This window comes from Trichomonas vaginalis, chromosome II (assembly GCF_026262505.1).
Source record: "Trichomonas vaginalis G3 chromosome II, whole genome shotgun sequence".
Lineage (NCBI taxonomy): Eukaryota > Parabasalia > Trichomonadida > Trichomonadidae > Trichomonas > Trichomonas vaginalis.
Window position 1 is genome coordinate 6968114 of NC_067204.1, and position 16448 is coordinate 6984561.

General features: G+C 35.2%; 9 protein-coding genes and 2 pseudogenes across 11 annotated transcripts, besides 3 other annotated features; 9 read left to right on the forward strand and 2 right to left on the reverse strand.

Moving 5' to 3' along the window:
- Positions 1-4699: part of a mobile genetic element that runs on past the window's edge.
- Positions 1-5323: part of a mobile genetic element that runs on past the window's edge.
- Positions 14-871, reverse strand: TVAGG3_0499980 (uncharacterized protein; the record flags this gene model as incomplete). The annotated part of the gene is made up of 1 exon (XM_051236544.1): positions 14-871. The coding sequence occupies one exon, from the start codon at positions 869-871 to the stop codon at positions 14-16; it is 858 nt and encodes a 285-aa protein (XP_051094368.1).
- On the reverse strand, positions 896-1156 carry TVAGG3_0499990 (uncharacterized protein; the record flags this gene model as incomplete). Its single annotated transcript, XM_051236545.1, has 1 exon — positions 896-1156. The coding sequence occupies one exon, from the start codon at positions 1154-1156 to the stop codon at positions 896-898; it is 261 nt and encodes an 86-aa protein (XP_051094369.1).
- Positions 1202-1636, forward strand: TVAGG3_0500000 (uncharacterized protein; the record flags this gene model as incomplete). Its single annotated transcript, XM_051236546.1, has 1 exon — positions 1202-1636. One exon carries the CDS (start codon positions 1202-1204, stop codon positions 1634-1636), a length of 435 nt encoding a protein of 144 aa, XP_051094370.1.
- On the forward strand, positions 1664-3237 carry TVAGG3_0500010 (annotated as a pseudogene). Its single transcript has one exon. A coding segment is annotated over exon 1 (1574 nt).
- TVAGG3_0500020 (uncharacterized protein) lies at positions 3268-3726 on the forward strand (the record flags this gene model as incomplete). The annotated part of the gene is made up of 1 exon (XM_001298956.2): positions 3268-3726. One exon carries the CDS (start codon positions 3268-3270, stop codon positions 3724-3726), a length of 459 nt encoding a protein of 152 aa, XP_001298957.2.
- On the forward strand, positions 3775-4011 carry TVAGG3_0500030 (uncharacterized protein; the record flags this gene model as incomplete). Its single annotated transcript, XM_001298957.2, has 1 exon — positions 3775-4011. One exon carries the CDS (start codon positions 3775-3777, stop codon positions 4009-4011), a length of 237 nt encoding a protein of 78 aa, XP_001298958.1.
- On the forward strand, positions 4177-4497 carry TVAGG3_0500040 (uncharacterized protein; the record flags this gene model as incomplete). Its single annotated transcript, XM_051236547.1, has 1 exon — positions 4177-4497. One exon carries the CDS (start codon positions 4177-4179, stop codon positions 4495-4497), a length of 321 nt encoding a protein of 106 aa, XP_051094371.1.
- A 1293-nt stretch (positions 5324-6616) lies between the features above and the next one.
- On the forward strand, positions 6617-7546 carry TVAGG3_0500050 (phosphoprotein phosphatase protein; the record flags this gene model as incomplete). The annotated part of the gene is made up of 1 exon (XM_001298958.1): positions 6642-7370. The coding sequence occupies one exon, from the start codon at positions 6642-6644 to the stop codon at positions 7368-7370; it is 729 nt and encodes a 242-aa protein (XP_001298959.1).
- A 105-nt stretch (positions 7547-7651) lies between these two features.
- Positions 7652-15724: a mobile genetic element.
- On the forward strand, positions 7940-8270 carry TVAGG3_0500070 (protein of unknown function, DUF4106 family; the record flags this gene model as incomplete). Its single annotated transcript, XM_051236548.1, has 1 exon — positions 7940-8270. A coding segment is annotated over one exon (331 nt), but the record flags the coding sequence as incomplete, so codon positions are not given.
- Positions 8303-9159, forward strand: TVAGG3_0500080 (protein of unknown function, DUF4106 family; the record flags this gene model as incomplete). Its single annotated transcript, XM_051236549.1, has 1 exon — positions 8303-9159. A coding segment is annotated over one exon (857 nt), but the record flags the coding sequence as incomplete, so codon positions are not given.
- TVAGG3_0500090 lies at positions 11162-12017 on the forward strand (annotated as a pseudogene). Its single transcript has one exon. A coding segment is annotated over exon 1 (856 nt).
- Positions 15725-16448: the final 724 nt, after the last annotated feature.

A 16448-nucleotide genomic window follows, 5' to 3' on the forward strand; every position in this document is an offset into this window, starting at 1 on the left:
CCCATGAGGTCATTTACAATACTGCGATGGTAGAGTTTAAGAGTTGTGCTTCAATGTAGAGACAGTCCTTATGGTCTGGAGGTAGCAAAACAGGTGCTTTATGGTCATGAGTGGAGAACATGTCTATCCAAAACTCACGATTGAAGCCAGTAAGCTTGTAATACTTAGGATTTGGCAGTGGTGAAGTTCTTGTATGACCAATGAACTCATTTTCAACTCCCTTACTTAAGTTTGAATATAATATAGCTTGCTTTCTATCCCAAATGCCAGGTGTTACAATCTTTGAAAATTCATTTTTCCTCGGAAGCATTGCATAATAATTGAAAACATTTTTGAAGTCATCATTTGGTTCAGAGATTTGAAATCTTATACGTAATGGATTTTTTTTCTTTTTAGCTACTTCATTGAATGGTGAGAATACAATGAATTGACAGTCATGAGTTCCATCTTCATTTTCATTAAATTCATAATGAAAGTCTATAAGTTGTGGCCGACTACCTTCTTCCTTCAGTTGTGCAAGAAACTCACGTAAAGGCTGTAAAGTTTGTACTTCAATGTTGAACTTTTTCTCGAACATCTCATTAAATGAAATCATACATTGCAACAATGTTGTATCGTCTTTAAAGTATTTGTATATGTGAATGTTTTGGGCGCTTAAAGACTGTTCGTCATTTTCTATCTCGACTTGAAGTATAAAGTCAACCTTTCTGAAAGCACGTGTTATATACATAGATGTTATGCCAATGTACTTCTCTTCATTTATGTTCACAATCCAGTCTGTTGGAAACTTAAACGTTACTCTGTTCCCCTTTATTTTGACGTCAGGGTTTTCACTACTGAACGCAACAGTTAAAGGTATTTGTCTATACATTTAATTCGGATAAAAATAAACCATTTACTCTTTCTTTGCTTCAGCTTCTTTAGCTTTTGCTTCAGCTTCTTCTCTAGCTTTCTTCGCCAGCAAACGTGGGTTCTTTTGTCTTCCAGCAGCTAATGCAGCAAGTTGTTTTTCACTAAGTTTTCTCTTTGGTCTCTCTGGCTTTTGTTCTTGTTTTTGTTCCTTCAGTTCGGATAAAATTTGCTCACGAATTTCTTTCTTCAATGCTTCAACATTTATGACCTCTTGGGTCTTGTCCGTAGGACTTGTCTGAGTCATTTGACTGCAGATAAAAAACAAAATTAAAACTTTAACCGATGTAAAATGAGCTTGTCAAAATCAGAGCGAGAGTCTATTATATTAAATGACGCAAGAGGAATACAACATCCTTTCTATTACGTAAGTCAGAGTAAAGATGGTAAAATATACGTAAGAAAAAGAAAGGTTCCATTAGCGAATGCAGAAAGCGACAACATTAAGGTGCATGGCAAGGGCGAAGCCCACGAAGCCCATGTTAAGCCTTCTGTTCAAACTGAAAAGTCAATAGAACCAGAAGAAAAGAAGCCAGATGTACTTTCAATAACGAACCAAGAGCTTATTGCAAAGTTTGTGAATTTCATTGAAAAGCAAACCGAGTCAAAGAACCCTGACCCACCAGTGAAAGAAGTTGAGACAAAAGAGAATGTACAGTTCATTGAAAATGTCAAGAAACAACTTCCACCACGAATGCCAAGAAGAAGAGTGAGAATAATGAAGTAAATAGATATTTTTATCTGAAGTAAATACATGCAGAACGAACAGTTAAACGAATTTACTCCAGCAGAGCATATTCATCAGATTCGCTCATATTTCGATATCATAGACAATGCAGTTCAAATTGGTGACACTAATAGAAAATATTCTGACGCAAAGATTCCATCACAACCTGGAACTGCTAAAGATAACACATGGGTAACATTCAATCTCTCACCTCCTGGTGAAAATATGTTGGACCTTTACAATACATTCATTACGTATAAAATGGAAGGTCAATTTATTGTAGATAAAGAAATTGGTTCAGGTTCCAATAAAACAAACCCACCAGGATTTTGGATTGGTTTCGATGACGCTTTCTATGCAGTTGCTGGATATCAAATCCTTGCAAATGGTCGTATCGTATATTCTCAAGACAACGCAAGAGAAGAAGCATATATAACTTCAAACTCACAAACTACCGAACAAATAAAGAAAGTAGATGTTTTCTCAAAGACTCGACATGAAGATGTATGGAGTCATTCGGGAACATGCAGAACAGGACAAATTGTTAGTGGTCCAATTACAGCAGGAAAATCATTTGATTTTAAGCTTCGTTTAAGAATTCCTGTTAGAAAGTTTTACCATTAGAAGCTATAAGATTTATTCCAGCTTTTGCAGGAAACATTCAGCTTAAAGTAAAGTTCAGTAGCGACGCCTTACAATGCACATCTATATCTGTAAATGATATCATTGCTTTCAATCCAACTCTTAAAGTTGCATTTGCTTCAGATTCAAATCCACCGACAAATAAATTTGTTCCATGGAATGAACCATTCACTATGATAACGAAGGCAGTAGAAGCTAGTGGAACAGTTACTATTACAACTGTAACCCAACAACTATTTCGAACAAAGATGGATTTTAATGAATGTTTCATTCATCCAAAGTCATTCTCTTTAGACCCTAACATTTATACAGAACTTGTAGAACATTATACAAACGAGGCTTTATGTTTTCCTGTTAAAGTTATGGATTGGATTCCTATGGACGGTTCATTCTCAAAGAATACAGATAGTTCAAGTGCAACATTTACAGCAGCTTATACGCCTATTAATGTTAAAAGTATTTGGGCACTATTTAGAAAGAAAGACAACTATTATGTTAATTTTGAGAACCCTAAGTTTAAATATCTTCAGCTTTCCATGGGAGCTTATGGAAATATGCCTGCAGAACCCGAAAAATCATATGGACCTGTATTTTATGAAATGGTTGCGAACGCTTGCAATACAAACAATGATATGATAGGATTTAATGAAGATGTTATGAGGTCATTGGTGGATGATGGTAGTGTGGAACATAAATGGGATAGTTATGACAACACACATTTCTTATGTGGTTTTCCAACAGAAGTGGACTTTTGCTTCCAGCAAGGTCAAACATCTACTGCTCCAATAACATACAAATTGTCTGTTAAAGGACCTATTGAACTAGCAACTGAAAATGTACCAAAGCCACTTATTGGATTTATGAGGGATTGTTGCTTTGCCATTCAGGTGCGTGCTAATGGAATCCCCATAATAAGACTTGACGACTATAACTTAGCTACGGACGACAGTGAGGAATAAAGGATGAACGTTTATTTTTAAAGCTTATAAATGAGTTCTTCATCAAGCTCTCGTGAACCTTCACCATCTATGAAACAAACTTTACCAAACGATTATGGAGCACCTATTGAATATTTCTTACGAGCTGCACAATGGCAAAGAGCAGTTTCACCAAGGTTAGGTGTTCCACCAGCTCCTGCCAAAAATAGCATTTGGTCAAGTCCTTATATAAAATATGGTCTCCCACTAGGTTTGCTAGCTACAGCAGGAGCAGTAATGATGTTGAAAAGAAATAAAGCAAATGTTGTAAATAATACTGAAGTAGCTGAAGTTAAACAAACTCCGACACCTTCGCCAAAACCAACGCCTTCACAAGCAAAACCTTCAATGACTCCTGAACCTATGGAAGTACAAACTCCTGTTCAAAAGTCAACTCCTAAACCGACTCCAACATTTAAACCAGAACCTACTCCTCAAATAAATCGTAAAACTCCTGCGTTTCCTTACTGAAAAAATAACGTTATTTTTATTTAATATTAAAATTTTTATTTGATTGAAATGACAAATAAAGTCACTGAAGCAATGAAACAAAAGTTTTTGGTAGAATACATTAAATCAGGAACTATTCCAGAAGGTTTTTACATTCATACTATGAAGGATGGTAGAGTTCAGTTTAGAAAGATAAAGCAACCATTAGATAAAGAAGGAATTTTGAGAAAGATTAAACTTCATGAGGACAACATTGCTGAACTTAGGAAGAAGTTAGAAGAGTTGGAGAAAGGAAGAGAGTTATAAAGCAATGAATTCAAGTGGGTGAAAAAACAGGTGAAAAAAGAGGTGAGATCTCACCGCTTCACCTAAATTTATTTTTGTGCTATGTTTTCATACGTGTGAGGGTGGTGATATCATTAATTTTTAAGTTTATTTTTATATTTTATTTTTTATTTTATTTGGATGTAAATGACGAAAACTATTGAGATAACAAACTACAACGGTCATGAGTTCAAGAATTTGTTCTTCGTTCCTCGTGAAAATACATTCTATCAGATACGAGGGAGAAAGGGTAAAGTTAGTTTGAGCGTTTATGACAACAAACATAATGGGAGATATATAAAAGCAATAGATACAAACGGTAAGCGTGTTTCATTAGCTTTGTCAAAACTTACTAACATTTATTTTGACAGTGACTTTGACCTATATGAAGAAGAAAGTGAGTCAGAAGATTATGAGCTGTTATGTGAAGCACAGCAATGGGAGGAGTTGCAATACTTTTGTAAGTGAGAACGTTTATTTTTTACATTAGTGAAGTCGTTTGTGAAAACGTTAGTGAGGTGAAGTGGTTGGCGGCTTTGTAAATATTTAATGTTAAGTTAGTGTTGTCGTTTGTGTTGTAAAATATACGTTACTGGTTTTGTAAATATTTAAGGTTATATTGGGTAAGGTGGAACGCAGTGTCGCCGTACCCAAGTTAGCCATACTAACTAACGGAAATGTTTCCGAATGGTATAACGAATGCGACAATGCCATTAGAAGGTCAGAAATAGTTCCTGGAACTTACGAATATACAACTGCTGTTTCTTATGGAAACATAGGTGAGTTTGGAGAAGGTTCTTCAACAACAGTAGATATTGCTTGCGACAGGTTTCATATTATTTCTATTGACAACTCATTCTTATACGTGGAACAAGACATTGAAATAAAACCTTCTGCCAAGTTGTCTGACAAGAAAGGTTGCAATGGAATTTTCTATGTCGGATACCAATATGCTCCAGAAGTTTTCATGGGATATAAGATATATTCTAACTCTGACTTAGTTCAAACAGTAACATGGGCAAACTATGAATGGTTCGCTTTGAGAAACTCAGTACAACCACAAGCTAGAGAACAAACAGACCAGTATGCAACTATTGAGAAAATAAGAAGACTTGACCCTAACGTTCCAGGAGTTTATGTTAACCTTTCTGGTTCAGATGGAACTGCTGCCACTAAAGTAAAACTGAAACTTAGAGTTCCTTTGTCATCTTTCCTCATCTTCAGGTTTTTAAGATACTTGCCAAACTGGGCAGAAAAATTTCTATCGAACTTACTCCAAGCAAAATAACTTAGTCATTGCACCAACACAAGACCCATTCACTCTTACAGATACAGCTGTGGAGCTGCCAGCATACCATTTGAAAATGGTGCAAAGAGAAAGTTGACTTAGACTTTGGTTTCTCAAACCTCAACACTGAAGTAAACTACTACTTCTCAGGAACAGCAGACAACAATACTGCTTGGGTTCCTATTAAGTTTACATGCGAACAGTTTGAATGCAAGAGAATAGAAAGCAAACTTGCCGTTTATATGTTGGACCCAGATATTTCAAATGCTTTAGCTGCCAAATATATTGCAGTTCCACTTATGTTCCCTATACACCAAATATCTGTCAAAGACCTTGCAGGTGAAGTTGGAAACCAAAATCCAGAGCCGCAGGTGCAAGAACAGATATTGCTTTAACAACTGCAATGAAACATGCAGATACTATGTTTGTACTGTTCAGACGAACTATAAATGACTATTCTTGTTTCTAAACCCTGGTATTAAATATCATATAAACATAGATGGCAAATATTATCCAAGAGAAGAATATTCTACAGTTGAGGATATGAGGTCATACAACTTGACATTAGATGCTATGAACTTTAACAACAACTTCACAACAACTATTAACCCTGAGATGCAAACTTCTATTATGCCATATGTGAAAGTATGGACTCATACAGGAGGTCAAAAAACTCAATATACAAATGGAGACCGTTCAAACTTTTGGCTTGGCATTCCATTTGCTGACTCAGAAGACTTTATGGGTGGTATTTCAACTGTTGGTACAGTTCAAATACAATATACTGGTGACAGAGACGGTCTAGATGAATTGAGAGCAAAGAAGTTTACAAAACCAATAGCACTTTTCACGGAAGATGCTCTTTTGAAGATTCATTCGATGAAACCTGCTGGGGCTCCTCAGATTGGCATAACGACAGCTTCCATCGAGCAGATTTTGGCAGCAGGTCAGTAAGTTGTTCTTGAACTGACTTCTCTCCGTCAAATATTGACAGTACGCCAGTTTTGACATAATATTGTATTATAAACTTTCCTTTAGTAATATCTGTAAGTTTTGAAGTTATATTTTTGTCGTCAAGAGATATTATGTCAAAACTGGCGTACTGAGGTATTCACGAGATGTCTTAAAATCTTAATATATTTGACTGATTTAAGGAAGAATAATAATATTTTAAAAAAAATGTGCGTTGTAAGGACTAAAAATCATGATATAATTAATTTATACCATGTTCTTACTTTAAATATCGGCTCTTACTTCAAATAAATATCTTGAAAATTTACAAAAAGTTCAAAAAGTGAAAAAGAATTTAAGATAAATATAAAGAATGGGTGAAAATAGTGACGAGAATATTCAAGATATTGAAAGCAGAGTGATATCTCATGATGGTCTCGTCAAAGATGATGACGATGCTGGTTCTGGTTGCTGTGGCTGTTGTTGCAAATTTCATGCTGCACCAGCCACAGCCAGGGTGCCATCTGTCGTTATTGAAGAAACCATTACAGCACAGAAAGTACTCGTTCTCGATTTAGATGAAACGCTCGTACATTGTTCATTTTATCCGCCAGAATATCACGATTTAACATTACCAATTATTATTGATGGAGTTCAATACGATGTATATGTACAAAAAAGACCATTTCTTGATGAATTTTTAGCTCAAATTATGCCTTTATTTTATGTTGTTGTTTTTACAGCTTCATTAGGTCCATACGCTAACCCAATTATAGATAAGATCCTTCCAAACCTACCAGCTACGCAGCGTCTTTTTCGTGAATCATGTTCATTTTCAAACGGAATGTATGTCAAAGATCTCGATATGTTTAATGCGCCTATTAAAAAGATTATCATTGTTGATAACAACCCATGCTCTTTTAACAGACATCCTGCGAATGGTATATTTTCGATAACTTGGGAAGGAGATCAAAAAGATACTGAACTAATGGATAGAATATTGCCTATATTAAAGAAATGTGTTGATGCTGATGATGTTAGGAAAGTTATAGCTGAGTATCAACCAAAGAAACAAAACGAACCTTCTGTTTTATCTGTTTAATTAATTTTTTTTTGTTTTTTAGAAAATAAATTCACTATAATGATATTAGTAAATTCCCATGGAAAAGCATTTTTACTTCATTAATCTATTTAAAACAAAAACAAAATTCAATATTTACGGAAAATGATCATGAACTCATAACTGAATAGAAATCATAGAGATTTGTTATTGTTTTTGATATAAGCAAAACGATCAATTCCGAAAGACTATCTAAAAATCAAAATAAATTTGTTTCATTCTTACTATAATCATTAAAAGTAAGTCTCATATTTATTTGCTTTAAAAAAAAAAAAAAAAAAAAAGGTAGTGGGGCTTCCAGGCACTTCGTGCCCTCTAGCCCCGAAGATGTTTAGTATAACTTTGTCCGGACAAGTAAGGGTCTATCGTCGCTACAGGAAAAGTTACAGGCGTTCCAAGGAAGTATACTTTGAGAAGCCTTTTCCCCTTATAGAATGAGATAGGACGGTTATTTTACAAAACTGACAACACTTTGACCGAGTAGTTTTTTGTGCTGAACAAAAAGTGTCATATAAACATCTGTCAAAAACCGCTTTTTAACTTCACTTAAAATGCCACGTAAGCTACGTAAGAATATACGTAAGAGGAAGAGAGCATTGAAACATCCAATAGTAAAACTGACACCACAACAACAGTTGCAACAACAAATGATGAATGACCCCACTATGTTGCAACAAATGTCAAGCAATCCTATGCTTTTAAACCGAGTTCTTGGTGCACAGAGTGGAGGTTTAAGAGCGGCACTTTTAGCGAAAATGGCAGGCTATGGTGGAGCTGCAGACGGAACAGCATATAACCCTCAAAGTCAAATGAATTTGAGTTCACTCAAAAATCAAATAACAGATGTCAAAAAGTCAAACATAGACATACAGAAGCAAATAAGTGAAAACGAAAAGAAACTAGAATATGACAGACACACAAAGAAACTCAATGAGTTAAACGTAGAGAAAAAGAAGAAAGAAGAACAACTGAAAGAACTAAGTACAGAGGAATATGCGAAAAAAGTGTCAGAAAAAGCAACAGAAGTAGCAAAAATGGAACAAGATGTCATAAATTTGAAAAACCATACTACTCGATATAAAGTACTGAAAGATGAAGAAATAAAACAAAAAGCCCTGAAGACATATATGGATAGCGATGAGTATAAAAAGGAAGTTGAAGCAAATGTAAAGGCAGAAAAACTTTTACAGTTGCAAAACCAAACCGTACAGTATGAAAACTTAGCACAAGAAAGTAAAAATAACGACGCGGCTATGCAAAAGGCAATGAAAAGCTCAGAATATATAAAAGCTAACAATGACTGGTTAGATGCCCAAGCCAACGCTAAAGCAGCCCAGCTTATAGGGTCAATAAGGACAAAAATACAAGCGGATGAAGACAGTTCAAATGAAGCTTTAACAAATGCTGACTTTAAGAACGCCTTCGAAGCTCTTCATAGTAAGGTGAAACAAGTGAACGACTTCTCATCTGGAAAGAAACTGAAGTCTGAAGGTTTCGACAAAGAGTTAAGAGAAGTAGCACAAAATATGACGAAAATAACAGATGCAGCAACGAGACAGGCAGTTCAAAGTGCCTATGACGCCGTTAGAGCAACTGTTGTGGAAAGTCAAGAAAAAGAGTTACAACAGACCAAAACAGACCTAGTAAATGCTTTCTTAAAAACGAAAAGTCAGGTAGGACATTATGCTGCAGATGGAACATATGTGCCAGCTGGTGGAACTTATATACCACCAAACCCTCCAAGAGAAGCACCTGCACCAGGACTACCTAAAACATTTACATCGTCACATGGACACAGACACAGGCATGCACCACAACAACAACCAACAGTTCAAAATCCAACACAACAACCAACACAACAACCAGCACAGCAACCAACAGTTCAAAACCCTGCACAACAACAACCACAAACAGAGCAAGGACATAAAAGAAGTAGAGAACAAGGAAACCAAGAATTCTTAAAAATGCTTAAAGAAGAGTGTGGTTTCCCAGATACTGTTGACTTTAGTGACAGATATAAAGAAGCTATTAGAAAGTTCAAGGATGGAAATACTGACCCGAACCTATTTAGCTTTATGGCTCAGCACCAAAACGGATATAATCTCAAACCTGGAAAATACAAGCTCGCTAAGGGATATGATTTAATAGCATATCATCCAAATGACATGGATGAATTTACTCCGAGATATTTGATGTCAGAGCTAAATGACAATTCAACTTTCGTCATGAAACGCGTAAAAAATAGAGACGGAACGAAAGAACAAAAGCTTATGAATGCGGATGACGTAGATAGGGAAATTGTTGAAAACGGTCTCGGAATATATGAAATGCCAGCAGATGAGGTACAAGAAACTCCACAGGAAGAAGTTCAGATACAACCAGACATGGAAGAAATAGTTCAGCAACAACAGCTAGAAGAGCCTGAAGGAAACGAACAAGTCCTTCCTTTGGAAACTAACTTCACAGAACTAGATGAAGATTTGGAACAGCCGAAAAATCTTGACCCTCAACAAGAGTATGCGGAGAATATGGAATATTTCCAAGAGTCTAAAAAAAATCGGCTGACATAGTAGAAGAATATCGAAAAATGTTTGCCGACATACAAAAGACTCCAACATCAGATGAAAATATTCAGCATAGAATGGAAGACTGAAAAAAAATGTACACAAATACAACAACCCTTTTTACTTACGAGCATTTAACGTTCAATCTTCGGATGAACTCGGTGAAAATAAAAGGTTAAATTTCAAGAAAACATATAGAAATGAAACATTGTTTAAAGTTCATTCAGAACCTAACCAAGATGGAAACAAACCTACTTTTGTTTCTGCAGACGATGGAATACAATGAGATGGGGTCATAAAGCTAATCCAGATAGGTGGTTCATAAACTTACAACCACAATTCCAAGAAGTTGTAGACGCAATGGAAGTCAATGGTGAACGAGATATAGCTGGTATTTTAAGCGCGGCTTTAATGCCATTGAAAGATATGAAACATGCAGATATTTTGGACCAGTATGAAATGAACATGGCTGATGGAAATATAACACCTGACGTTCTAGAACATTTATCTCAAAGAACTACACAGAACCATAGAGATGGTATATTTGGTGAAGAGTTTAGAAAGAAAGTTAGGGAGGAGAAGGAAGAGAACCTATTGTACATGACCTTGCAAACGAAAGTTTACAAAATGTCATAAAAACTTACTTTGCAGGACGATGAACGAGAAGGATGAATATTTAAGAAAACTCAAATGGACAGTACCAAATGAAATGTTAGTATTGAAAAACATGTTCCTTGACAAAATAAAACCAACTACAGAAATAAACGACGCAAGACTGAAAGATTGGGTAAAAGCTTTCCCATTCACAAAAGATATTGGTAACATGGAAAGAAAAACCAGAATGGCTACAAAAACATATATTTGGAAACGAGCTTATTCCATATGGACAAGCACTGTTTGAAGAGCTTGAACCAGAAACTCAGGAAAGAGTCATGCAAACAATACGCAAAGACTCAAATACAGACTATGACAAACTCTTTCTAGGATATAGGTTACCTGAGATGGGCGACCAGAGCCAAAGGCAAAAAGGACATGGGAAATTTGCAACATACTAGATGAACATAATGCAAAGATGCAACAACTTCAAGCAGAGGGCAATGAAGGAAAAAGAAGAGTTAAAAACTCAGTCAGGAAGAAAGTAAAGCTTGGTCCACGTGGGTTCTATTATGACATATAAATCCAACTATTCTATATTTTTACTCATATGAAATGTACGCCGCTCAGAATATAACGCCAACAGTTTTGGATGCTATGAATGGAAATGTTTCCGAATGGTATAACGAATGCGACAATGCCATTAGAAGGTCAGAAATAGTTCCTGGAACTTACGAATATACAACTGCTGTTTCTTATGGAAACGTAGGTGAGTTTGGAGAAGGTTCTTCAACAACAGTAGATATTGCTTGCGACAGGTTTCATATTATTTCTATTGACAACTCATTCTTATACGTGGAACAAGACATTGAAATAAAACCTTCTGCCAAGTTGTCTGACAAGAAAGGTTGCAATGGAATTTTCTATGTCGGATACCAATATGCTCCAGAAGTTTTCATGGGATATAAGATATATTCTAACTCTGACTTAGTTCAAACAGTAACATGGGCAAACTATGAATGGTTCGCTTTGAGAAACTCAGTACAACCACAAGCTAGAGAACAAACAGACCAGTATGCAACTATTGAGAAAATAAGAAGACTTGACCCTAACGTTCCAGGAGTTTATGTTAACCTTTCTGGACAAACTGCAGCAGCAGTAACCAAAGTAAATTGAAACTTAGAGTTCCTTTGTCATCTTTCCTCATCTTCAGGTTTTTAAGATACTTGCCAAACTGGGCAGGAAAAATTTCTATCGAACTTACTCCAAGCAAAAATAACTTAGTCATTGCACCAACACAAGACCCATTCACTCTTACAGAAGTAGTGGGAACAAATAAAATGTCATTCGCCGACTTTTGCAAAAACAAAGTTGACTTAGACTTTGGTTTCTCAAACCTCAACACTGAAGTAAACTATTATTTCAATGCTGCTGGAGATGCTTGGGACCCAGTTAAGTTCACATGCGAAAATTTGAATGCAAGAGAATAGAAAGCAGACTTGCAGTCTATATGTTGGACCCAGATATTTCAAATGCTTTAGCTGCCAAATATATTGCAGTTCCACTTATGTTCCCTATACACCAAATATCTGTCAAAGACTTTGCAGGTGAAGTTGGAAACCAAAGTGCTGACCCAGGTGCAAGAACAGATATTGCTTTAACAACTGCAATGAAACATGCAGATACTATGTTTGTACTGTTCAGACGAACTATAAATGACTATTCTTGCTTCTACAACCCTGGTATTAAATACCATATAAACATAGATGGCAAATACTATCCAAGAGAAGAATATTCTACAGTTGAGGATATGAGGTCATACAACTTGACATTAGATGCTATGAACTTTAACAACAACTTCACAACAACCATTAACCCTGAAATGCAAAGTTCTATTATGCCATATGTGAAAGTATGGACTCATACAGGAGGTCAAAAAAACTCAATATACAAATGGAGACCGTTCAAACTTTTGGCTTGGCATTCCATTTGCTGACTCAGAAGACTTTATGGGTGGTATTTCAACTGTTGGTACAGTTCAAATACAATATACTGGTGACAGAGACGGTCCAGATGAATTGAAAGCAAAGAAGTTTACAAAACCAATAGCACTTTTCACGGAAGATGCTCTTTTGAAGATTCGTTCGATGAAACCTGCTGGGGCTCCTCAGATTGGCATAACGACAGCTTCCATCGAGCAGATTTTGGCAGCAGGTCAGTAAGTTGTTCTTGAACTGACTTCTCTCCGTCAAATATTGACAGTACGCCAGTTTTGATAATATTGTATTAAAACTTACCTTTAGAAATATCGGTCAGTTTTGTTGTTATATTTTTGTCTGCTTCAAGAACTTTCACCATCGGTTATACCAACTTTCTTTGCTTTATGAAAATATTTTGGTTCAGCAAAGACTGCTATTCTATAACATTTTCCATTGTTTGTGTAAAGAACTATTCTGTCAATGAACTTGTATTGTTTGTGTGTGTAAACTTTGTTCTGCTTCAATTCGAAGAGATACTCGAATACGTCCATCTTTTTATTCTAAGTAAAATGTCATTTCCGAAAAATAGAAGCGTAAGTGTTTCAAAAGGTTTAATGGCGGTGGCAGATGTGAAGTTAAATTCACCAACTCAAACAAACAGTCAAAGTGTTGTTGTCAATGTCAAAGAAAGAGATGTTGAAGTGGGGAAACCATACGAAGACAAGATGGTATAACAATAGTTCCTGTAAAAGAACAACCAACATACCCTGAAGTTAGCAGAGACTTAAGTTCTGTTGCAGATATTCGAAACGACTACCAACAACTTAAAGACAAACTTAAAACTCAGGAGAAGATTTGTCAGCTTTGGGTATAATGTTAAACTTGGTTGAACACAACCCTGTAAAAGTGAACTCATATGTCATCGCACCTCATGAAGTTTTGAAAGAACTATTGAAACTTTTGACAGAGGCAGACGATATAAACATCAAAGAAATAGAACCCGACATTGCTTGCTGTGGTGTTTCATATAATGTCATTGACAAGATATACGTTATGAAAGGAGGTGAAACGTTGAACTTAAAATATAGTTTCCCAGACGTCATAAAAATATTTGACGACCACAACATTTCATTAAAATTTATTTGCTAAGTAAATGGCAGAAGACAATGGTTTATACTATTACGACAAAAACCCTGAGTCATATAATTCTATAACAACAAACTTACAAAGTCCTCAAGGACGATATTGTAAACTGACCTTAAACACGATGACGACTAAAGCCTGTTTTGCTCTTTTGACACCAGAAGACTTTGTTGTTGTGAATGGTAAAAAATACTTCTTTGAAGATACTTACTCAGATATACCACCAACAGGTTTTGTTGACTTATTTAATACTTTAAGGACGGATGTAACATGTGCTGCAACTAGAGCAGGTTTCATTATGTTTGGATGTCCGACTGAGTTTAGTATAAACGATATGAGCTATAATACAAAACTTATATCTGGTTTTTACTACCAACAGTTTCCTATAACAGGAAAAGGTGTCATACAAGGAATGTCTATTCCATTGACTTTAAGTACACCTATTTTATATATTGTTTCAAACTTAGGTTCAAAGTGCTATTCGAATGTCGACAGAAACTACTATGACCAAAAGATACTCATGCGTATAAACAACACTTTCTCTGCTGGTTTGCCTATTGTTCATTCGAATGCAGAGTTTTCAGCTTTAGTAAACTCAAACACTTTAGCAAAATATAACTTAACATTAGTTGACGCAAACTTTGTTCCTGTAAAACTTTTATGTCCTATGTATTTGTCAATGACGGCAGAAAGTTTCGAATTGGAAGATGCAACTGGTGAAAGTATGTACTACAAGAACAACTTCAACAACAAATAGCTCAAGAACAACAAATGCAACAAATGGAACAAATGCAACAACAAAGTCAAGAATAAAAAAATATTTTTTTATTTTTATAAAAATGTACGGAATAGATGTTTCAGATTTTTATGACTTCCAAGCCTTCAGAAATATGTGTCCATTTCGAGACTATAACAAAGCAGTCGAGAATTTGAAACGTTTAGTCATTTATGTCGACTCTGCCCAGAATGTTATGTCATGAAAGAATGGGATGTTGTCTTTAACAACCAAGAGCGACAATAGTTTCAGAACAAGAATGTAGACAGAAACTTAAGAAAATAAAAGTCGTACAAGTTGGCATGAAGATGTTAGATGCTTGGGATATCTTATTGTCAAAGTTAGAAGATTTTCAGTTCGTGGTATAAAGTTCTATACACTTCTCCAAACTTCTATTCTATCTTCACTGGATATAAATATGAACAAGTAGAATGGAAAGAAAATATTATAGAAGCTTGGTTAGACCATGTCAAAGAAATTATATGCAATGGAAACGAAAGAGTCTATGAGTATATCTTATGTTGGTTTGCAAACATCTTACAATATCCAAGTGCTAAAAATGAAACTGCTCTCATTATAATTGGAAAACAAGGAACTGGTAAGAATACTTTCTTTACAGATATTTTGTGCAAACTGTTAGAAGGTTATTCGAATCCGAATATGACAAACTTAGAAAACATCTGCGGTAAATTTAACTCTTCAATAGAGAATATGAAACTTATAGTATGTAACGAACTTCAAAGTATAGATACAACAAAAGTTTTGAACTCAGATGCTTTGAAGAGTCTTATAACAGACAAAGTTGGAGTTGTTGAAAGAAAATATAAAGACCAAAGAGTTTGTGAAAATGTTGCAAACTTCGTCATGGTTTCAAACAACGCCGTTCCGATGAAGTTAGAAAGTTCTGACAGAAGATATGTAGTTGTCAGAACGTCAGAAGCTCATATGCAAGATACAGAATATTTTGACGACTTAGCAGAAACCTTGACACCTAACTTTTACAACCACTTGTTCTCATATTTCATGACATTAGATATTTCAAAGTTCAATCCAAGACAAATTCCATATACCGAAGAGAGACAAACATTGTTAGAAGCAAACAAGAGTGTATATGAACTGTTTATAGATGAGACTAACTTTGAGTGTTTAGATGAAAGGTCATTGTACGATGAATATAAACAATATTGTCAAGAGTATGGTTATATGACAGCGTCTAAACGAACATTCTTGGCAAATGTCAAAAGTCTTTTAGACATACAGAACGGCGTATATACAAAGAAAAATTTTTCTGAGTAAATTTTATAAAAAATATATTTTTTTATTTTATTTGAAATGTACGCTGAGTTTGTTGGAAAGGACCGTTGGGAAACTTGTTTGTTAGATGAGAAATATGAAATTCACTGTTGTGAGTCATTTGAAGTCAGAAACAAAAAGACAAAAAGAGTTTTAAGCGAATGAAGGTCAGCATGTATGTAAATACCTTTGAATTCATTCATAAACGCCCTTAGTAAGCTCATAAAATGCTTGTTTTGAGTTTTGAGCCACTTTTGGCTCGACCGTATTCTTTTCAACCAAACTCAAGAATTTCCTGCATTTTAGCACTATTGAGAAATCTGTTTAAATGGTTTAACTTCCTGTTGCTCTGCATCTTATGTTGCATTAATGTAACCATCCTTGTCTCTACGTAAGACTTCAATACCGTTATAAGTGCCTTTTGTGCAATGTTTCACCATTAGATTTGTTCGTGAATGTTTTTGCTTCGAACTGACATTATTGTCTTTACATAAAAATAAAAAATAAAATAATTTTTAAAAACTAACTTTATTTTTTCTATCTTAAGGGAAATTCATGAAAATTCACGGGGTGAAAAAAGAGGTGAATAAAACAGGTGAGATCTCACTCTTCACGCTAAACATTATTTTTGTCTGATTTACATCTAATGAAAAAGTTTAGAAGAATTTTCTTATTCTTTCTGGCATATTTTTGTCTTCCAGTATCCCCTCTA